Source organism: Pipra filicauda, unplaced genomic scaffold, assembly GCF_003945595.2.
Source record: "Pipra filicauda isolate LSUMZ 115617 unplaced genomic scaffold, ASM394559v2 scaffold35_size7292922_pilon, whole genome shotgun sequence".
In the NCBI taxonomy this organism is placed as follows: Eukaryota; Metazoa; Chordata; class Aves; order Passeriformes; family Pipridae; genus Pipra; species Pipra filicauda.
Genome location: NW_024104487.1, coordinates 1,149,183 through 1,173,183, shown reverse-complemented (window position 1 = coordinate 1,173,183; position 24,001 = coordinate 1,149,183). Strand labels below are relative to the sequence as shown.

Here is a 24,001-nt window from a genome sequence, read left to right as displayed (position 1 = left end):
TCTCCTGTGACAATGGGTTGCAAATAAAAATAAGAAAAGTACTTTTTCTATCTGTTTTTTTCTTCTTGTCCTTTGTCCTAGATCAGTTATTTCAAGATGTTTTTCATGCTGTGAGCCTGGTGTGGGAGAAGAATATCTATGGAATGAATTCAGGTAATTTTTCAGTTCAATATTTATGGGTTCAAATTAGGCCATTTTTATATTTTTGCAATATTTTTTCTGTAAGTCTGGTACCAAACACAAAAATGCAAACTAGAAATGAAGTTTGCAAACTACTCAGAGCTTTATAGTAAAATTGAGGTGGTTTCAGAAGCTTCAGAATATGGTTACCTACCCGGATTCCTGGTTTCTTAAGTTTTTATAGTCTATTAACATCGTCAATGCTCCTAACATATTAAAACTTAATTGATTCTTCCTGGTAATGGTGGATGTCTGAGGAATGCATACCTAATTATGAGATTTGACGTCATCTCACAGATACAAAACTCTGTGTCCCATATATTTCTTTTATGAGTTAATACAGCCAAATAATCTAATTGACAGATTTGGAATTTCTGGTAGATAGGATCTCTTTCAAAGCCAGGTACATAAAATAGGCAGATATAATTTGCCTGCACATTTACTGTGATTAAAGGAATAATTCAAACGTAACTGCGCAAAACCAAATTACATTGAGAATTAACTGCTTGCATGCTTGGTAATAGTTGGACATGCAGACTGTGCTTTTATGTTTTCAATTACCTAAAAGTAATTCCTATAGCTAATCATGGGCCGTGCATTCATGTAGTATCTTGCATCTTTGAATTAACTTTGTCAAACAATATGGGGAGTTGCATGGTACCTGCTTAGAGATTATGCTAAAAACTTTAAAAATGATATAAGAAAATGCAGAAGTGAATCTACCCTGGTGTGTTTACCTGTGTTGTAGATAAAATTGCTGCTTAGACTATTGTAGATTAAGACATGGTTTCCTACTAGTTTCCTTTCCAGCTCTTGCAGAGATGGTAGTACAAACATCTTTATTTTGCAAAACAGGGTATGCAAACAGGAGGTTACAGGAGCTAATTATAATTTTCTTCAGATTTTGTCAATAAAGTGTTTTTATTGAATGATTCCTAAAAAATGGCAGCTAGTACTTCATAATGTGAATGCTTATCTTGTATTTTTTTAGTTTGAAAACTTTTGTATCTGATAACTGCTTTCAGATACATTACTTCGTGTTTTTCAGATCAGCCTCAAGAAGAATGTTGTGGCTTTTTGTGCATGCCTTTCTGTGGACAAAGTTATTTTCTTGTTATTAGCTGTTTAAAAAAAATTCTCAGAGTTAATTCTTCCTCAAATGCTTGTTGTCCCGTAGTTAGCGTGGTTGAAAATTTGCAACAAAAGAAAAAGGGAAGAATGTGTGTTTTAGCTAATTTATCTGTGGGAAGCGATGACCTTCAGAGATTTGATCTCTTCCTTCTTTTTCTCTTTCACTGGAGCTTGCTTTGTGTGATTTGTTTAATTTGGGTTGCTGAGTAAAGGTTGTGGATGTTGATATTTTATGTATTAGAACACACTGAAATAATAAATAATCTTATCTTTCAAAATATGAGCACATGACGCAGGTATGACACGAGTGGTCTGTAGTTACTTAGCACTTTGCCATGTTAGCTAATAATTTTGTGTCTAGTGCAGTAGACAGAGCTGACTGTGCTTTTCTGCCTTTCTTGTTCAGCAATGCTTTCAGTAGAGGGGCCAAAGTGGGCAGTCAAGAGATGCCTCTCACAAAGTATCTTTGGAAGAAATAATTTGTCGATATTTTGTCTTGTGTCTTAAAGTCAGAAAGTTTTGGTTACCTGCTGCTGATGAGTGGATCTCAAAGTACTAGATCGTTCATCTTACACTAGAAGGAAAAAGAGAAACAATACTGTAATAATGAAAGTTGGTTTCATGTAGTGAAGGTTGCAGGTTTTTGCGCATTTTAACCAACTGCAAATTAACACATGCTGTTTTTCTAGTGTGTTTCATTCTGGTTTAGTATTTTCTAGTTTTGTGAATTGGCGTTATGCTTGTAATTTGATTAAACACAATTGCTAGTTTGGATTTCTGTGATAGGTATCAAATAAATGGAACTTGGAAGATGTTTTCCAATTCTGGGAATAATGTATTGTGTGTTCTTCCAAGGGTGTGGAGAATTGTGCACCAAAGAACAGTGTTTAACAGATAACTCTTCCACCAATACATTTTATTTAGTATTTTGACACCTTTAATAGTATGGCAAGTTGTAGGGATTACACTGTTTTGGCAGGGGAGGCTTGAAATTGTAGCTGCCTGGTACTAATTTGGATAGTTAAGCTTCAGTTGACTGTGGTATGGTATAGAAGTTCTTCTCTTTTCTTAGGATACAGAAGAAACAGTTCTGTAGATTCTGCACTTAGCAAACAATCATGCAGAATACAATGTGTGATCAAGCATGTAATATGGTACACTTCTGTTCTTCAGTATCAGATCTGTTATGTTTATACAGGCTATGCTGTTCAAATATTGCAGGAGTTATTTAAAAAGCACTTTTCCCTGTCATCGTAAGTGGTGAAATGTGTTTGCATCTTGGATTATGTAAAGAATTGTAGCATTAGTTAGCTTTCGTCTTGATGTATGTGAGCTTTTCTAGTGTTGAACTCTGGTGTTTTGGTTTACATTCAGTAGGTTTCTTGGGCCATTTACTGGCATAGATGTGGATGGCTGAACTTTGCTGACCTCACGTTTTCACTGCTGTAGTATTAAGACAAATATAGCATTACTGTACTCCTGGCTGATGATTTGAGAGTTTGAACAAGGCCTTACAAAGGCTATAAACTCTTTAAAAGGAGGATCAGGTTCTTTAACCAAGCTACTGGCTTTTTAGCTGGCATCTTTGACAAACTACATGCTTGTATTTTATCTAAATTTTGAGTTCTTTAATCAGATATCTTTCAAGACATAGGCAAACTACTTGGTCACCAAGAAATTGAAGCTTTATGGACAGGCTTTGCAGTTTATTGGATCAGGTTCATAGCTTGGGCTTGTTTGGCTAGAGCTTTCCCATGATTAGCTAAAAAAGTTTCTTCCAGTGTTAGCAAAGTACTAATGCGTGCTAATTTGAGTGGAGTATATAATTTATTTACATTGCCCTCTGCTTTTCTAGATAGTAATGGGCATTTTTTCCAAGTGCAGTACTGTCTTGCAAGGGGATAGAAAGTGGCTGATTACAATGCTGGTATTAGGGATTTAAAATAACTGTAAAATTTCCCTGTGTATGTATTACTTGTCTTTCTATTTCATAATGTGCAGCCTAAATGGGCATATTGCCCATTTATTTTTATAACTAGGTATTTACTAATGTCTTGCACATTTTCATTGTGTAGCAGTAAACAAAAACTCTGAAAGTTTTATTTCTCAAGTTGTACAGCTTTGTAATATCAGAAAATAAGTAGTTATGCATACACCTCAGTGTAATAGTTGAGTCAGTGATAGTGTGATTGCAGTGTGGATTTTACATTAGGATGGCCTCTTAGCAGTTATGCTCTTGTCTGCAAAAGGACCTCTGAAAGCCTCTTAACTCTTAAACTCAACTGTACATTATGCTCTCTTGTCTTAATGATTTGGCTAGGGTATAACTGAATTTTTGCATGTGAGAAAAAGAACAAAAGTAGGCATTGTTTGGAGAAAGTATATAGGATTCTTGAATTCCAAAAAGTCCTTGAGAGAATTACTATTGTGTTAGAAGTTAAGAGAATTTAATTGTAAGGCCAACATTTTCTGGATGGTTTGTTTTTTGTGGTAAATTTAAAACCTGTAACTCAGTACTGATGCTTTCTGTTTCAGATTGGCATTTGTAATGAACAAATGCAATAATTGAATGTGAAATGAATTTAAGAAGTTCCCACTGATAGATCGTAGTTGTAAGGGTGTTAAATTACTAAGAAATCTTAAAATGAGTAGCAGCATCTATTAAATGGACTTCTAGCATAACAATTACTCTATAGCCTTTATGGTCTTTCTGCCTCTTACACTATGGATGCTATATAGTAGAAACTGTTCAAGGCATGTTCGTACAAAGACTGTGCTTATCAAAGAGCAATTTTACGCAGTAAGTTAATGAAAAGGCACTTTTTACTGTGGAAGAAGAGTAATAGAGGAGCACGGACTGGACAGTTTATTTGCACCAAAAGAAGCTGACTGGTCTGTGTGGTCATTACTTAGGGGCCTAAGATGCATGGAAGCAGGTAGATAAAAGATCCTGTGAAATACAGGATTTGTATTTTTCATACTGCAGTGAAGCTGGGCAAAAATTCTGCCTTTCCAATGCTGTACCTGTGTTCATGATGAGTTGAAAGTTATTCTGCTTGTTATAGATTGAACTTCATCACCATACAATTCAGTTATATGCTTACGTCTTGTCTTAATTCCAAAGAAGCAGAAGAATAATTTTGTTAGTATATTTGCAAACAGGATTTTAGGAATCTAGTGGCCAGAGAAGAATGCTGATGTGTGATTGTGGAAGCTAACATGAGTAAATCACTGGTTATTAATTTGATTAACAATCTTTAACTTAATTTCTTCATTATGGCTAGGTGCTAGAATATATTCAGTTTGTTTGGTACCTTCCTGTTTTTAAAGCAACTCAGCTATTAAAACTGGTATATTTTGGTGAGATGTTTTAGTTAAGAGGAATGTTTATCATACCAATTCATGTCATAATAAGCTTGTTGTGGCTGGTGCTTGAAATCAGACACTGGTCAAAATCATCTTGCAGCTTTTCTGGTAGCTGAACTACTTGGATATGTCTTTTTCTTGTCTTACTGCTTTGCAGAAGGAACGTAGGAAGTCAGATGTATTTCAGACTTACACTGCTTCAACTTAGACAAATTTAATTCCAAAGGAGATAGAGCATCAGGTTTGTTGGAACACATCCAGGCACTGTTGTTTCTTACGTTCTGCACCTATAGGCAAAACTAGGACAACAAGGTTGATATTAGGTTTCCTTTTGACACTGGCTTTCTATATGGATGATTTAATTTAATAAGTTTACATAGCAACTGATTAACTTAATTGGTAAATCAATATATGGAAATGCTTTTGGAAATGGGCATCATCTGTGATGTAGTGGAAGGTGATATAGGTCGTATCTGTCACTGTGTGCTTGTATGAGTTGGCAGAATTAATATTAATTTGTGACTAACTTTTTGTGTTTAGCTGTGCAGCTGCAGTGTTTAACTTACAGCAGTAGGCGGGAATAGTTTAGAATCAGAGAACTGTGGAGATTGGAAGGGATGTCTGAAGATCATCCTGTCCAATCTCCCTGCACAAAACAGGCTCAGCTGCAATGGATTGTTCAGAAAGTGTTGAACTGGTGTTCTGTTTTAGGAATGGTGCTCCCAATTCAGTGTTCCCACTGAGACTCTCCGAACCACATGCCTCTCTCTGCTCCCTTTTCCCCTCCCCCTTCCCACTGCTGCTAGAAGGAGCTGAGAATTGGAGGCATAAAAGTGAAGATCACGGGTTGAGATAAGAATAATTTATTGGAAACGGAAATGAGATAAGAAACCAAACAGTAAGGCAACAATACTACTAACAAAAGTGTACAGAAAGAGAAAATTATTCACATGCAAAAAATGCTCACTGTAATGCTCACAATAAACAAATACCGATGGGCTTCCCCCACCACTGGTTTTCTCACCAGAGGGAACCCCTTCTCCCTGGAAGAGAGTCCCTTTCCTCTGCCCCTGGCAATGACTTGAGGTGGTATTGAATACCATCTGGGTCCTGACCATGCTGCCTCCCAGCTACTGCAAAAAAATTAACCCCATCCTGGCCGGAACCAGGACAACTGGCTTTTGAATATCTCCAAGGAGGGACACTCCACAGCCTCTCTGGAAGACCTCATCCAGTGTATGACCACCCTCATAGTGAGAAACTGTTTTCTGATATTCAGATGAAATTTCCTCTGTTTCAGTTTGTGCCAGTTGCCATTTGTCTTGTGTCCTGATTTTGTCTGGGAGAGAGTTAATTTTTTCTTAGCTGGTACAGTGCTGTGTTTTGGATTCAGTGTGAAAATAATGCTGATAAACACACTGATGTTTTAGTTGTTGCCAAGCAGTGCTTACCCTAAGTCAAGGATTTTTCAGTGTCTCATGCTTTTACGGTGAGGAGCTGAATGAAAACCTGGGAGGGAGCTTACCAGGACAGCTGATCTGAACTGCCAAAGGGATATTCCATAGCATGAAATATCATGCCAGTATATAAACTGGGAGAATTACTCTGAAGAGTGGCTGACTGTGATTTGGGCACGGGTTTGGCATCAATCAGCAGATGGTGAGCAACTGTATTGTGCATCACTTGTTTTTCTTGGGCTTTCTCTATGTCTCTCTGTGATGATAATAGAAGTAAATTTTGCTTTGTTTCAATTAAGCTGTTCTGATCTCAACCCATGAGTTTTACTTGGTTCCCTGATTCTCCTCCTAGGTAAGTGAATGATGGTACTTAGTTGCAGATTGGGGTTAAACCATGACATCCATTGTTGGGCAGGAAGGATTGAGATAACCAGAGATTTGACCAGAGCATGTTGAAACAAAGGAGTTATAAGCAATTAATTGTAATTAATAGTTGCTGGTTACAATGTTGATTTATTTGCTATGAGAGCTGTTGTACTTGTTTTTAGAGGTGTGTTGTGTAATTACTTGCAGTATGTGTTCCCTGTGGTGCTGTTTGTCCTGCAGGGGCCTTAGCTAAGATTATAATTTGGGTGTACTCTGTAGTATTGGCTTATGATGTGAATGTTGTGGGTTGGGAAACTAGTCTGGTATTTGTATTCAGTATTGCAGTCACCTCTGTACTTTGGGAGTCATCTGCTGGGCATGATGAATAATCATGCCTTTGGCCTTTTCTCCAATTTATGGGGGAGATATCTTCCTACATTTTTTTTTCCTTCTTTCCTTCCTTCTCGTAAAGGCTTCTTACAGTAGCATTTAAGAATTTTAAAGATTTTGGAATATCTTTTGAGTACCCTTGAAACCAACCTGGTCCTTTTGCTAGGAGCCAGCATGTTACTGCATATGGTTCAGGTCTTGTTTAAGGTTACACATGTTTAAGAATATCAGCCAGTAATCTGCCCCAAGGCTGGATGGTTATGAGTGACAGGGTGGGATGGTGTGGGCAAGTGCCTAGGACAGTGGGGCACCTCCAGTGTTTAGGAGCTTTGCCTCTGAATAAGTGCAAAATCCAGAAAAAAAATAATAAAATCATAGAATCATAGAATCATAGAATCGATTGGGTTGGAAAAGACCTCCGAGATCATCGAGTCCAACCCTTGGTCCAAATCCAGTCCATTTACTAGATCATGGCACTCAGTGCCACGTCCAATCTGCGTTTAAAAATCTCCAGGGATGGTGAATCCACCCCCTCTCTGGGCAGCCCATTCCAATGCCTGATTACTCTCTCTGTAAAGAATTTTCTCCTGATATCCAACTTAAATTTCCCCTGGCGGAGCTTAAGCCCGTGCCCCCTTGTCCTATTGCTGAGTGCCTGAGAGAAGAGACCAACCCCCACCTGGCTAGAACTTCCCTTCAGGTAGTTATAGACGGTGATGAGGTCACCTCTGAGCCTCCTCTTCTCCAGGCTAAACAACCCCAGCTCCCTCAGCCTCTCCCCATAGGACTTATGCTCCAGTCCCTTCACCAGCCTTGTTGCTCTTCTCTGGACCCGCTCCAGCACCTCAATATCCTTTCTGAACTGAGGGGCCCAGAACTGAACACAATACTCAAGGTGTGGCCTCACCAACGCAGAGTACAGGGGAAGGATCACTTCCCTGCTCCTGCTGGCCACGCTATTTTTGATACAGGACAAGATCCCATTGGCCTTCTTGGCCACCTGGGCACACTGTTGGCTCATGTTGAGCTTCCTGTCAATTAGTACCCCCAGGTCCCTTTCTGCCTGGCTGCTTTCCAGCCACTCTGTGCCCAGCCTGTAGCGCTGCAGGGGGTTGTTGTGGCCAAAGTGCAGGACCCGGCACTTGGCTTTATTGAACTTCATCCCATTGGAATCAGCCCATCTCTCAAGTCTATCCAGATCCCTCTGCAGAGCCCTCCTGCCTTCCAGCAGGTCGACACTCCCTCCCAATTTGGTGTCATCAGCAAATTTGCAAATATTTGGAAGAGATGAGCTATCACCCTAGAAGTTTCAGAGAGACCCAGATGTGCTGGGGCCCAGCCCAGGCTGACCGAGCCCTGTTCACCAGTGCTCAGTTCTGGTGGTGGGGAGGGGGAAGGTCTCCAGGTCTGACAACAGAGCAGCAACCTCGCAGATGCTCCAGCCCTGGTGATAGGCCAAGATGTGCTGGTGTCAGTTGCCCATGTACAGAAAAATAAATGCGTGTGAAAGTCACCTTGTAAAACAGCTTTAGTAAAGGAGGACAAGGTGTGCAAAGAGGGTGAAGCACCAGGAACATTGTGGCAGCCATTACCAGGGCTATCACAGGAACGGGAGGAAGAGACAAAAGAGGTAACTGTCCTATCCTTCAGTGAGCTGCAGGAGATATGAAATGATTTCAGCTGTTGTGTCAGTGCACGTATTGCCACCTGGCTGCTCCGATGCTGGAAAAATGGGGCTAGCAGTTTGGAATTAAAAGGTAAGAAAACCAAGCAGCTGGGAAACCTGTTGTCTTCTGATCCACAGTTAATTTAGTTTCCAGTGGGTTAAAACGTGACATCTTGTCACTCGGCACCACTGAAGAAAACCTGCTTCCCTCTTTTGCAGTCATCCACTGGTGAGACCACCTCTGGAGTGCTCCATCCGCCTCTGCAGTCTTCAGCACAGAGAGGACATTGACCTTTTGGAGCAAGTCCAGAGGAGGACCATGAAGATGATTAGAGGGATGGAACTCCTCTCTTGTTAGGAAAGACTAGAAGAATTGCGATTGTTCAGCCTAGAGAAGAAAAGGCTCTGTGATGACCTTTTTGTGGCCCTTCAGTACCTGGAAGGGGCTACAGGAAAGCTGGAGAGAGACTTTTTACAAGGGCGTGTAGTGATAGGAAAAGACGGAATGACTGAAAGGATGTAATTTTAGATTGGATGTTAGGAAGAAACTTATCTACTGAGGCTGGTGAGGCACTGGAACAGGGTGTCTAGAGAGGTTGTGGACTCCCCATCCCTTTAAGTTTCCAAGGCCAAGTTGGATAGGGCTCTGAGCAACTTGATCTAGTGGGTGGCATCCCTGCCCCTGGCAGGGAGGTTAAAACTAAGTGACCTTTAAGGTTCCTTCCAACCCAAGACATTCTATGGTTCTGTGATTCTGTGGTCTGATTAGGTGTTTATACACATAGATAAGAACCTTCTCTTCTCTAGGCTGAATCATCCCAGCTCTCTGAGCCTACCTTCATGAGGGAGATGCTCCAGTCCGTTTGTCATAGTCATGGTGCTTTTTGTTGCATGCTTGCTAGCTCCGTATCGTGCTTGTATTGGGAAGCCCAAAACTAGGCACAACACTCTGGGCATGCCCTCACCAGCGCTGAATAAAAGGGAAGGATCACCTTAATTTATCTGCTATCAGCCTCCCTCCTGGTGCAGCCCAGGACACAGTTAACCGCATCTGCTTCATGGGAATGTTGCTGGGTTGTGTTTGATTTGGTGTCCAAAACTCCCAAAGGCCTTTTCAGCAAAGCTGCTTTCCAGCCTTTAGCCCCCGTCATGTACCCCGTATGCCTGGGGTTGTTCCTCTCCAAGTGCGGGACTGCACTTCCCCTTTTTGAGCTTCACAAGGTTCCTGCCAGCCCATTTTCTCCAGCCTGTCAGGGTCCCTCTGGATGGCAGCATGACCCACTGGCCTATCAGCCAATCTTCTAGTGTAGTATTGTTTACAAGTACCACATTGAATTAAGCAGAAATAGTTGCTCTGATAAGGCTTAGACATGTCTGAGAGATGTTGTGAGTGTGGTGAGACAACAATTCAGTTATTGGTTAACTGAAAATAATTCCATCTGTTACTGTTTGCAGCATACTCCCTCTCCCCATTAAAGTTAGTGCATTTAGAATCCTTGGCTTGGTTTGGGAATGCTAGATTTGGTACTAGGCAGGTAAGTCCTTTCTGTTCATTAAAGCAAAGAATATTAGTGATGTAGAAGACAAATTCATAAGCGGATGCTCAAGTAATTTGCTTTATAAGAAAAACCAAACCAAGCAACAATAGAATAACTCTTCTATACCCCCCTCCTCCCCTCTCTTTCATTTCCCTTTCTCCCTCCTCTTCCCCTGCAAAGTGCCCCAGAACCTCACTGACACTACTGCAGAGTACAGAAAGAATTAAAGGAAGGATTTTTATGATGAAATAACTGCTGAGTGCTGACTGTCTTGTTTACAGTCAGTGGAATGGATTGAAAGATGTAAAATGGTGAATAACGGAGGACTGCTAATTTTTTTCACAGTGAAGAAATACCAAAGGGTTTGGTTGTTAGAGGGAGGTGTGTGTATGTGTATTTCAGTGATGTATATACTTATTTAATATATTTAAGGTGAAAGCCTAAAAGGTGATTTTGTAAAGGGAAGGCACATATCCTGCTTGATTACATTTCCAGTGTCACTTTACTGTGAGTGAACAAATAGTAAACACTCTCTATTGCACTTTGCAGCGAAGGAAAACATAGCTTCACCTTTGGTCATAAATCCAAGTTTCATTTTCCTGGGACTGGTCATATCAGAAAGATTATATGTGGAACTTCAATAGACGGGAATAAATAAAGGATGTATTGTATACAAGCCAGCTGTTTACTACTGAGGGAAGTTATCTCACACATGTCTAGGTATATTTGTCTATATGGACTTGGTAATTTAAATGCAAAAGTATCCTCAAATTAAAGTGGTACTGATTTTTGGAATGGGAAAGTGTCATGATTTAACCCCAGATTGCAAAGGAGTCACTTCCCACCCCACCTCCAGTGGGGAGAATTGGAAAAACAAAGTAAAACTTGTGGATTGAGATAAGAACAGTTTAATTAATGAAACAAAATAAAATATACTGCTATCAATTACAATGAAAAGGAGAGAGAGAGGGACAAGCGATGCTCACAGTTGCCCGCCATCCGCTGAGTGATGCCCAGCCCATTCCCAGGCAGCTCTTGGCCCGTCATGGCCAAATCCCTAGTTTATACACTGGGCATGGTGTTCTATGGCATGGAGTAACCCAGTTGGAATGTGGTGTCCCAACCATGCTCCTTCCCTGTGTCTTCTGTACCTGCTCACTCTCATGGCATGGGAAGCCTTGATTCAGAGTAAGCAGTGCTTAGCAACAACCGAAACATCATGTTATCATCTCTTTTCTCATACTGAATGCAAAACCATAGCGCTGTGCCAGCTGTCAGAAAGAAGATTAACTCTATCTCAGCCAAAAGCTGGACACACAGTTGCAGCAGTCTAGTTAATTTAAATTCAAACAGGGATGGAATATAGTGTAGGGAGGGGAATAGGATGTTGCTGAAGATGGGAATGTGGGTAAAGAAATGCAATTAATTGCTAAGAATGGAAAGTGATATGCTGGGTGAATTTGGGATGCAAAATGAGAGGAAAAATAAAGATCCAAAAAGCAGACTAAATTTTGAAATACTCATAGGACCATGAAGCGTGGAAAGACGTAAAGGCATCTTATCTTGCACATGCAGCTTTCTTGTGCAGTGATTCATACAGAGCTAGAAGAGACATGAAGCTAATGAAATCAGCGACTAATACACTGACGTACAAGCAAAGTGTATGGTTACAGCGTGTGGCATAAAAAAAGATAGTTGCATGCATTTTGCAGATGTAGGAAATGAGGGAATGTGCTCACAAAAGCGAAACCAGTAAAAAGCTAGTCACAGCTGAGTTATTTGTATTCTGGGATGAGCTTTTTTGTAAGATTAATGAAGAATTTGGTGAACAATAGATCACACATGGTGATATCTACCTGGCAATTGCAACACCTTCTGATGATAATGTATATCTGTCAGTTGCCTAAAGATCAGTCCTTTCATAAGTACTATATCTTGATATGAAATAGAAATATGACTTTTTTTAGTCATCCTCAGTGTAGAAATGGAAATAAGAGGAAATGCTGATTTTATGTGTATCACTTGCGAACTGTTTTCTGCTGCAGAGCTTTCAGAGAATGAGGAGTACTGTATAGTCTTGTTGTTAAAGTGCTAATGTGAGACCTAGGAAATAAAGTGCTTTTTCTCTATATTTGCAGTGTGAGTGGGAAAGTGCGTAGTTGCTGTTTACCATTTACTAAATGATAATAGTGATATTTTATCAAACATGTGGTTTTGTTACTCTAGATTGTGCCTGTGTAATGTAACTCTCTAGATAGGGAGCATCCAGATGGGTCTACACAGAAGATGCCAGGTTAACTTGAGAAAACATGCTGTATAAATAAAGGTATGGACTGAACTGTGTACATATCACTTACAACAGAGTTTGTGCTGGGTAAAAGCTGAGTATTCTTAAAAGAGTAAAGTGAAAAAATAAACATTTGTTTTGTGCCTTTTATACTAGCTTGGGCAGATGATTTTAGAAACTTTTTTTCATGTCTGAAACCAAGTATGTTGAATCTCAGAATTTGTTTTACAGATTATACTCTACAGTGTATGTAATTTTTTTCTTTTTTTTTCTTTGTTTAAAGCTGGATTGAAAGTGAATCAGAATGGCTGCTGTCATCTCAGATAGTCCTCCGAACCCAAGCTGCAAAATCATGACTTTTAGGCCTTCAATGGATGAATTCAGGGAATTCAACAAATACTTAGCGTACATGGAATCACAGGGTGCTCATAGGGCTGGAGTTGCAAAGGTAAACATCCGTAACATAGAAGGAAGATTGATCCTAATACCTATTCTCCTAGTATTTGTATTTTGCTGATTACAATTCGTGACCTTTTTAGTTTTTAACATTCTAAATGATTTTCAGTGAATAGGTGCTGATTTGTTACTGTTTTAAGAAAGAGCCTTTTGGTATCTCTGATGTTTTGTGCAGACTAATGATGATGATGTATACTGTTTTCTGACTGTTAATTGTTTACAAGTTTACAGTAGCAAAATAGGATCTCATTTTGTGTAGATTTAAACTAGTTTTTGTCAAATCAGAACTAAACAGGTAGTTGACAGTGTAAATTAAAGTAATCTTGAACAGGTGTTGAACTTGATCTTTTAGGGTTATGTAAAACTTTACTGGAGCAAATAATCCCAGTACAGTCAATAGTGACGTATGTGAGGCACTGTTTAAATGGAAATAGTTTTCTTTTTAAGGGTGATCATGTTATCTCTTTATTAATGAGCATTGCAGGGACACTATCTGCGACTGTATTGCCCATTGAAGGTGTGCACATCCAGGACCTTACAGCAGGTGTCCCTCCCCTCACAGAGAGTGATTGTCAGAGGTTAAGTCTGATGTAATTTAGTGATACATCACAAAAGTGTTTACACTGTATCTGTTTTGCTGCCTTTCAAACCAGCAGCACCCGGTGCAGGTCCAGAAGTACTAGCTTAATTATTGTAAGTGCTTAGCCATCTCCATCACTGGGTTTTTAAGCAAATGTTGCATAGTCAAGACATTTAGAATCTGAGAGAAGAGAAACAAGACTTGCAGTTCTTGGTTTTCCCCTGCCCACTCCCTCATCCTGCTTCCTGTAAAGCAAAGCAAAAATGAACTCCTAACATTTGGGAAACCTTGTATGTTATTTGATTTTTTTTTTTATTTCTGAGGATAGAGTACATACTGGTCATAGTCTCAAACTCTTCTCTGCAAACAGAAGTAGAAATTTGATAAACAGACAACAGTGGAAAGCCTGAGCTGAATTTTTCCTATGTTCAACTGTCTGTATTATGGAACCTATTTGTTTGTGTGGGGATGAACTATTGCACTCCTTTCATTGTGGATAGTAAATTTCAAATGCATTGTAGTGGCATCATCTTGCTTTCTTGAATAGCATCTCTTGCTGTTTTTAGTCTGACAGTTACTTGCTATGTATTACTACTTTGTCTTGAGAATTCTGAGTTCTGTTTTTCACTATATTCTGGTATATCTCAAAAGAATTCATAAATAAAAATAAACCAACTAAATATTTTTTAAAACAAGTCTTATCAAGTGAATAATTCATGCTGCAAAGGGATATTTTCTGGGTTTTGGAAATTAATTTTAAAATAACAAGAAAAAATACATTTTTTCTGTTTTGATAGTAATATAAAATTACCTTACAAAGAACCTAATTTTTCTGAAGTCTAGCATGTACAAGCTGAAGTGTTAATGTGAAGAGAATAACAACTACCAGAAGAACTGTATGCATATGCAGAAACAGTAATTTAACTTCTGAACAGAGAACACAATCAGAATAAGTGTATCCAACACTTTAGGTTAAATGTGAAGGTGTAAGGGGAGAAGACCTGTTACCTGTGTAGGAGAATATGTGTATGTAAATAGGGATAAAATTACTGTAAGGCTTGCACGTATTGGAGGAGGGACGGACTATGGGAAATAAAACATTAAAAAAACCACAACGACCCCATAAGTTCCTAATACTATGTCTGGAACAAGTGATTAAGGTACTAGATAAACAATATTGGCAAAAAAATCACCATTAGGCTTTTGAAAGTCTGGAATGAGCTTTAGGCATAAAAAAACCCCCTATTTTAGTCTTACTGTTACAGAGAGTCCAAGACTTGGAAAACAAGAACTGGAAAGAATGGAACAAATGAAAACCAAGGCACACTGATAGATTAGTTGGTCTTTACTGGAATAAGAATTGTTTTGAAGTCTCAAAGTGAATTTATGTAAAGCAAAATAGTTAAATTAATTTTCAGTCACATCGGCAAGTAGAAAAGTAATTTTGGAATATTATGCTGAAAATAGATATTGACAAGTGCAAGAAAACCAATTTTCAGAGGAATTGGGGAGAAGTAGTTACATAGGAATAGTAGCCAGTGCCATTCAGAGTCAGATGTACAACAGGAGATTACCAGTATATGAAAGAGGATTTAACAGAAATGTACGTGTTGAGAGCACTCTGCAGTAACCTCATTAGTACTAAAGTGCTGTCTTCATGGAGGAGACTGATATAACTAAGACATCCCTATCTAAATCTGAATGCATATCACACTACATGATACTAGACAGTATTAATATGCTTAAGATCTTTGATAAATGGATAAATAAATAAGTAAATGAGAAAGTCTTACCTTAGGTTTTTCCTTTTTCATATTTGAGCTTTCAAAAGCTTGATTGATGAATTTGATCTAAGTTGCTTCCATTGAATAAACCTAACTTGCCTGACTTTGAAGAGGTTATTTTTACTAAAGGGAATATGTAGAGGCTTCAGTGGAACAGGTCACAGAGATCTGGTCATTATTTCCAGCTCTTACACTGTGTAATGCCTGTCGCTTTGGACATGATAGTTTAACATTTTCAGTCCTCGTCCTAATCTTTGTTAGAAAATGCAAATTCTTTGGGCAGGAGCTCTATTTTTATTTTCTTTTAAAGTGGTACTTTGCTTATTGATCCCCAGAGAATTCACTTCTCTAACCAGTACACTAATTACAACAGCAATAAACACGCTCCAGTTAGCTGGAAGGAGATACTTTGAACCTGTATTCAGAAAAATATTTTTATTGCTTAAAACACACTGACCTTGAATTAAGTAAGATAATGCAAATATTGCTTTTCAGTATTCTTATAGTTGAACCAAACCTACAACTTTATGCTTAATAATCATGAAAATGGAAATCTCTGTGCACGTACTTGATTTCTATGCATATATTCTGGATGCATGACTTCTCAATGCATCAAACTAACTTCAGACTAACATTCTGTATTTTATTGATGTGCATATAATTTAAGATTTCTGTGAAAGAAGTAAGTAGGAATCACAAGATGATTCGCTTACTTTTTTTCTCTAAAAGCAATCAACTTGCTAAGCAGTCCCTGTACAACGGAAGTCCTATGGAAGCTGAGAAGGAAAAAAGGAAAAGAGGGAGTTGCATTTGTGTAAAGACTGGATAAAAATGTTTGAATTAAAAACTTTAGGTTTGGAAGTATGTTGCTTTCTTAAAACTTTTCTTCAGCTTGATGTTTGTGCTTGTTAGCACAAATGGTCTTGACTGGATTTCTTTGAGGAATAAACTGTTTGAGTACATTAGCATTACAATTTGCCTGTTTGTGACTTGTGAAAAGTTGATTTGAGCATGGCAGAAAAGAATGAATATAATGAGTGATTCAAAAAACATGGCATTGAGCCTTTGGACAAGTAAAAGTTCAAAACAAAAAACAGACCAAAAATATATATATAAAAATTTTCTGTTCCTGTGTTTTAGAGGTGATGCAGTTAACATCTAGAGAGTTATCTGTTTTCAGGTAAAATAATACATGCAAAGAATGTTCAAAATCACACAGCCTTGTTAAAAAACACTGGTGTTACTACAGTCTTCTTTGAAATTCTTAGTGACTTCATTGCTAACACTTTAGAATCTGCTGAGTAGTTCTCATAGACTGTGAGCAATTTTGTGGTACTTGAAATAAATATGTTAACTTTACAATTGGTAAATCTGCACATAGCTTTAATCTTCAATTATGAGGATTAAATCATGTAATTATAAAAGCTAATATATCTAAATTAGTGCAAACTCTTACTATAACAGAGTTGCATCCTGCAGTGTTATGGGGAGTGAGTTGCACAGACTCTCAGATCTTAAGGGCTCTAAAATAGCTGTACTTTTTTCACTGTTCAGTAAAAAATAAAGTTATATATACTGTTTATACCAAATAACATTTAGACAGGGGAGTGCCAGTTTTTTGTATGAGTATTTTAATTGGCGATAAAAATTTTATATCTTTGAATCGTTAAGTTTGAAAAAGATTCAAAGATCGTTGAGTCCAACCATTGACCTTACACCACCATGTTCACCACTAAGCCATATCCCCAAATGCAACATCCATGCATTTTTTAACACTAAATGTGTATCATACCATGGATTCTGAACTATTTTTCAATTGCAAGGCTTTCTAAAATATGTTTGCACAGTTGTCTTTGATTGAATTGCTGTAGATGAGCAAGTTGCTGCTTGTGAATTAAGGTAATACTATCCCTATTTTGAGTTGCTTTCTACATTATCTAGGAGCGCTTCAATTAGTTAGTGTGAAACAGCTGGTAAGCAGGTGTTCATTCGATCATGTGGTCATATTTGACTGGTTCTTTCAATTTTTTCCAGGATGTTTTGAACTGATACAGCAACTGTGATGTCCTGTGTTTTATTTTTGAATTTAAAGGTTATCCCACCAAAGGAGTGGAAACCAAGAAAACATTATAATGATATTGAAGATTTGGTGATTCCTGCTCCAATTCAACAGATAGTCACTGGCCAGTCGGGGCTTTTCACACAGTACAACATTCAGAAAAAGCCCATGACAGTGAAGGAGTTCAAGCAACTGGCCAACAGTGACAAGTATGTATGTCTTGCTTAGAAAGACAAATATTTATCTTCACATACTGTGATTTCTTTGAATTGTGCAAGGTGATTTTTTTTTTTACTTTTTTCCTGGCTCTTAGGGGTACAACAATGTGAATATTGTTTTTGTTTGTGTTATTGAAGGCATCTGATACCATGACAGCAAGAAAGCATCTAGAAGACCTGAGACATGATGCCTTCTGTCTGCCTTTTTTCTTTCTGTTCTAAAAGATGGTTATGTAGAAAATAGTGAAGATAATACAGACTAACATCTGAGTTTTAATTTGATTACACCTATTCATGTTTAATATTTAATTCCTAGGTACTGGAATGGCCTATCATCATGTAATTCTGAAAAAAACCCAGCATCTTTTTTAGCTTGTCCAGAAGTTTTGCATTAATCTAAGAGAACTTAGCTGCATCTAGTGAATGTTTATGTTTTGGTTATGGATATTAAGGGAGAGTTTATAGAGGGCTAGGCACTGTACTGAAAAGTTTCAAATTGGTGAGCATTCCAAGAAGAGGGAACGGATAGAAGGAATTCTTCCTTGTCCTTTTGACCACATGGAAAGAATACATTTTACTTAAGTATTTTCTCAAAACTGAGTGGAAATAGTTTCTGGGAGGTGAGTCAAAGCATCTTAGAGAGAAAAGACATTTGAATAGAGGAAGGAAACACTGCCTTAGTTTAAAGCAAGGTTTGTCTCATAAGTTAATTAAGGAATTAAGATGTAAGAAGAGAAGCTGCTGTCAAGATCAGGACAAACTAGGACATGAAAAGTTTTTAAGGAGACTCCTCAGCAATTGTGTCCCATGATATCCATGCCTTTACAATAGTGCAAAATGGATAATCTTTTTTCTTCAATTAAAATGGATTGGTATTTCCACCCTTGTATTACTTGTGAAAAATTGTGTTTATCACACTTACAGTACTCTTTCTCTGTTAAGTGGGAGTGGGAACCTATTTTGTAGTTTTTAAAATTGTTTAGTAACTGTTAGAGATGGGAATAGAACATAAGAATTCTGTGGTATCTGATGTCATTTTCAATTATACTTTTTCATGGATGTTAAAAAGTTTACATTTTGTTAACCTATAATAAAATGAGACACTAATTTGTTAAAATAGTTTCATAATGCAAAACTGTGAAGATTTTAGTATGTATCATGATGTTTATTATTCTTTAGTATGGACGCTATAGTGGAAGTGTTTCTGATTTCAATTTTCATGGTTTTTACTGAAATCAGATGGCAACTTAATTTCATAGACAAAATTAAGAACTGTTGGGACGGCTTCTTATTTATTACTAGTTGTAGGTTGTTCTAAATATTCATCACTGCTCTTGAGAAAATGTGTCATATAACCTCCTATGACACTCTAAGTCTGTATTTATTAAACTATTAGGTAGCTGAGAGCCTCTGTTCTCCCATAAAAATAATTTTGTTCCTTAATAGAGAAGACTTATCTGTTAATGACCCTTTTCTTGACTATTGTGATGTTATCTATTTCCTTTGAGTAAGAGAGAAGGGCCTCGAACATCTAAATTAAATCATAGTTGCCTTTAAAAAGATCATGTGTACTCAGTCTAATGGATTTCATCTCTTATTTGTTTAGACATGTGCAACTCACCATTGAACCAAAATACTTCTCTACTTGACCTCTGGGAAATAAGGGCATAGCTGCATCCTGTAATCAAGGAGTTCATGTATGCATATTTCTCAGTGCCAAGCAGAAATAAATAATCTGATTTCTGGAGCTATATCATGAAGAATAATAAACAACTCTCTTGCTGAGAATGCTGTGGTTAAGATGATTTTTGTTAAGTTTTTTTGTCTCTTAAGAGTTATTACATGATGTAAGTCTACCTGGTCTCCTTAAGTCTTGTATGTTTGGATTTTCTTTCCAGTTGTTCAAGTGTAGCATGTTGGCAGTTCTAATATGAAACTTCAGTTCTCAGTGTTGGAGTAATGGGGGAGCAAGTTTTCTTTTCTGAAGACCTGAATATGGGAGAACAGAGGTCTGACAAAGGATCCTGAGGCAAAGCTATTGATAGATGTTTCTATGGTGGAGTGCTTGTGTTGTGTTCCCACAAGATTTTTACATGAGTAACCTCCTAGAACTATATACATAATATGTTTAAGCATGTGTTTATTAGGTACCTTCAATTAAGCATATAAGTACGGTATCTTTTGCTGTTATAAAGGAGTAAAAAGTCTCTTAAATATTTTTTCTCTGCATTGTAGAATTTTTGGTATCAATTGTTTGAAATACTGCAACTTTTTTGAAAGGTTTTACTGGGGAAGAAAGAAGAGAAGAAAGTACTGGTCTTGCCTGGCAGGGCTGATGCATGGGCTGATTTAGTTAGTTTGAGCTGTTCTGAGGCAGGCTTATGCAAGACCTATATCTGTGTCTTTGCAGAACTGGTGGTGAGGTAGGAAAATAATAAATACTTGTTAACTGCATGACTTTTCCATGCGTGTTTTTTTACGGAAGGGAAATGAAAGGGAAGGGTTCAGCCTGAGGACAGTCAGTAGATGTCCTGATTAGCTGCTGGAGACTGAAGCAAATGTTGTTTAAGTAGGTGGATGACTTCACTTACTGGGGCTGTCAGGCAGAAGGTTCCATGATATGGTTAATTATGACACTAAGAAGTCAGGACAAGTAGTAATTCCTCTGTTTTGAAAAATTTGAAATAAAGTGATCTCTTAGAATTCAATTTTCAGGTTCAGAAGCATAGTCCATTGTGAAGGTGGTTGTTGAAAGACTGTGATGAACCTTTGCCTACCTCTTCCTTTGCAGATACCGCACCCCAAGATACACAGATTACGAAGATCTGGAGCGTAAATACTGGAGGAACTTGACTTTTGTGGCACCAATATATGGAGCAGATATCAATGGGAGCATTTATGATGAAGTATGCATAGCTTTTTATGAAGTTTGTGTCTTCCAGCCCTCTTTTAAAGGGTATTGTACTTAAAGGATACAGTCTTGTTTTGTGACGGTGAATCTGTCTTTTGAAATTTTTGTGTTACTCACTTTAAAGACTCTAAGAAAGGTTGAAATTAACTCTACACCTGCAAGAGTCAGACAGTTCTGTCTTTAGACGGTAGAATATTGCTACTCTTCCAGATCATGACTCCTCCCTTTCTTCATTTTGAACTCTCCAGAACTTTAAGATTACTTCCAACTTATTTATTTGTTTATTAACATTTTAGTATGTATTTTCTGTGTGCTTATGTGGAAATTTAGAGATATTTTAAATAGCTTTTACTTTAAAAGATGAGATACTTAATATTTCTTCCTCTTTCACTGAGGAATATGATTAAAACAATTGTACTTTATACATGTTTGGAATGCCTGCAGTTTCCTGGAAATGTGCTTACACTTACTGTTTACCTTTCAGTTAAAACAGACAGAATTGATATTTCCCAAGGAAATAAATGTTGCTGGTTACTTGCCAAGATCTCTATGGATAATAAAGGGACTCTTAGCACAAATCTCATTATCCAAAGAATTACACAATAGTCATTGATATCTGTTAGGCTGTGTAAGTAAAGATAGGAGCTAGATTTTGGAGGGATTATCTAAGTAATCAGACTAACAGAAGAAATGTTAGCATTTCAGAAAAAAATTGAGGATTTAAAAAATACAGGGCAAATATTAAAAGAATCTACCATGTGTGGAGTTCTTGATGTTCTATGTAACTGCCTTCTCCAATTGTTAAAAAAAAAAAATATGATTTCCCTGTGGCAGATGGTCTGAGGCTCTACTAGTATTTCACATTTCTTCACAGAAGACAGATTACTTGAGAACTGTCCAAAGATAAATATGGTCAGCCAATATGGCTGAAGGCAATTCAGTTTTTGTACTGAGTATGTGATCTTTGAAACATAGCTATAGATGTCCAGTGGTCTATTGTTTAGAGAAAGTAGCAAGTCCAAATTCTATTGTGTGTCCAAATAGCTATTTTAAAAATTAAGTTAGAGAATAATTGAAGATTCTAATTTGGAATGTTTTGGCAAAGAGACATTCTAGGTGGCTGTTGCTTTGTAAAGACTGAAATAAGGCACAGAAAAACAGTCTTTGTTTCAAGAAATAGAAGTTTGCCCCTTTTCTTCTCTGATTTTTTTTCTTATACTTATGGTATAACTTTTCACAAATATATGCTTTGTTTTGATTATGTTTGCTTTTGTCTTCAGTATCTTAAGTTTACTGTTGCATGAGCAACATTTCCGAAGAAATGAATGCAGTAACGTCCAGTTTGGAAATGCTGACTGGTCAAAGAGAAGGTCAGAGATTTCATTCTCATGGAGTTGCACTCATTAGATTGGGAAGCTGCGGAAGGGAGGTCAGAAAAAAAAGCAAATGGAGAAGTGAGAAGGGCAGCATTCAGAGATCCTAACTCAGATGCTATATGCATAGGAGAAGGAAACTAAGCACTGAAATAAGTTGCAGAGAGTGGGGAAGAAAGCAATAAAAAGTAGACGAAAAAAAAACCTTGATGCGTGTGATAAAATGGGTACTATTTAAATATATATAACAAAGGAGAAATGTTAGTGAGAGGAATTGACATTGAGGAATGTGAGCAGACTTGAGCAGTTAATGTCAGCCACTGTGATGGTATACAGCCCAGTGATGTATAAAGGAAAAGAAGGAAAAAACTCTGGTACCAAGCTGTTGGTGAGAAAGTTACAGTGATCAAAATGTTGTCTTAGAATAATTTTGCCACAGTTACTTCTTGGCCAGCAGATGGTGTACTTGCACAACTAATATTTTTCATGTTTTAATGCATGAAGATAGTGCTAAGAAAAGATCTTGAATTTGTTTGAAATTAGAGGTTGTTCTTATGTTTTGTTCAGTTTCCTTCAGGATTGTCATTATTTGTGGAAAGGAGATGAATACAAATTACTGACATTTTTGGCGCCATAGGGCAGAAAGGGAATGATAGGATTAATTTGTCATAGCAGCCTATTTGCGAGAAACAAAACAAATGCATACTTTCTACAAAATGCATTTTAAAGAAAAAAGATTGTTAGAGATGTTACATTTAAGGTAAGTATCTGACAGAGTTCTAGGTGGAAAACCACAAGGAACTTAGTGAAAATGTGGTTTATATGTCTACATGGGTCATCAAAATTAGTGAGAAATACTGCTGTGCTGTAAATCCGTATTCTTCAGTTTAACAGTTTACAAATTATGTTTTCTTTTCCATTGGTGGCAGTCAATTTTATATTGAGACATCTATATCTGAAGCATGATGAAACCTTAATTTTTACTATTAGTATTATTTAAGAAACATACTGTTGCTTGTGGAATCCAGCACTTTGCTTGCATTGTGCCAGAGAGATCATAGATCTTGTAGTATTTGATTTTTTTAAAGCCAGAGGATGACAGGTTCTGAGGGGGTTGGAAGATGGGGCAAAGTTATAAAGCCTGTGTTACATGGAACAGAAAAAGAACTCACAAAACAAATAAAATCCAAACAAAAGAGGAACAAAGCTATCAATGCATGCTTTGAAATTTGACAACTCCCATCAATGATTTAAAGTTTACCGTTGTTATATTTGAATTTTTCCAGAATCTTTGTTATTTATTTAAAATATCTTGACATCTTTGAATTCAGATTAAGTCTTTACAAATAAGGAAATAATCTATGAGAACAAGTGTTCTGTGCACTCTATAGAGCTTTATAGAAAATAAATTCCAGGTCAAGGTTTGCTTGAAATATTATTCTGTCCTGTATACATTCTAATTGCTGTTACATTTAATTGCAGTGCTTTGTAGGATGATGGCAATGTAGGTGACTCAGGAAAAAGCGTGACCCCTACATTGACTGATCTAGCTACTAGGCGGGGAAAATCTTCCTAGTTTCAGAGGTCCAAAGAAAAGTGACCGATTTGAAGTTTATAATGAATCAAGTCATAAAACACATCTGACTTCAGTGCTGACAATTGCATCTGCTATTCCTTAGAGAAAAGCCAAGTTTGGAAGAAGCACACAAAAATATTGTTTTGTGTCTCTCTCACGACTCAACTGCTGTCTTGAAGATAGCACTTTACTTCCATTTTTCTTCTTTTAGTTTTATTTCTCCTGATAAGACAACTTCTAGTGCCTACCTTCTCCCATGTATAAGGTATGGGGAGCATATTTGATTAGTAATACAAGAGTGATTGATTCAGTGGAGTTTGTAGGCTAACGGTTATTTTTGCTAAATTGTAGGTACATCTCTAATGTGTTACTTGCTCAAGCAACTGATGTACTTGAATTTCCTGCCATATCCCTTGACAGAGTAGCCATCTTGATTTTAAAGCAGCACCTTGACATTATGTGTAGAACTTGGATTCTAAATGAGTTAGGGATGGCACTTGGGTTGTAGCTAAACCTAAGGCTGCAGGAGAGCAGCAGGCATAAACAATCCAAGAGTCTTTGGAGAGCATCAGTAACGACTTCCTGACCAAACTTGTCTACTGGATCTCTCACAAACAAGAAAGGATTTGTTGTGGATGTGAATGTTGAGGGCAGCTTTGGCAG

General features: G+C 37.5%; 1 protein-coding gene across 10 annotated transcripts in view; it reads left to right on the top strand.

Moving 5' to 3' along the window:
* The window catches only part of KDM4C (lysine demethylase 4C), a 260,988-nt gene that overhangs the window by 5,574 nt on the left and 231,413 nt on the right, over window positions 1-24,001 (top strand). For all 10 annotated transcript variants that reach the window (XM_027752199.2, XM_039384505.1, XM_039384504.1 and 7 more), the window contains exons 2-5: window positions 82-153; window positions 12,665-12,829; window positions 17,294-17,469; window positions 20,270-20,384. In XM_027752199.2, coding sequence (XP_027608000.2) covers window positions 12,686-12,829; window positions 17,294-17,469; window positions 20,270-20,384 — 435 coding nt within the window. In that variant the 5' untranslated portion in view covers window positions 82-153; window positions 12,665-12,685. The remainder of the gene's footprint in view (window positions 1-81; window positions 154-12,664; window positions 12,830-17,293; window positions 17,470-20,269; window positions 20,385-24,001) is intronic.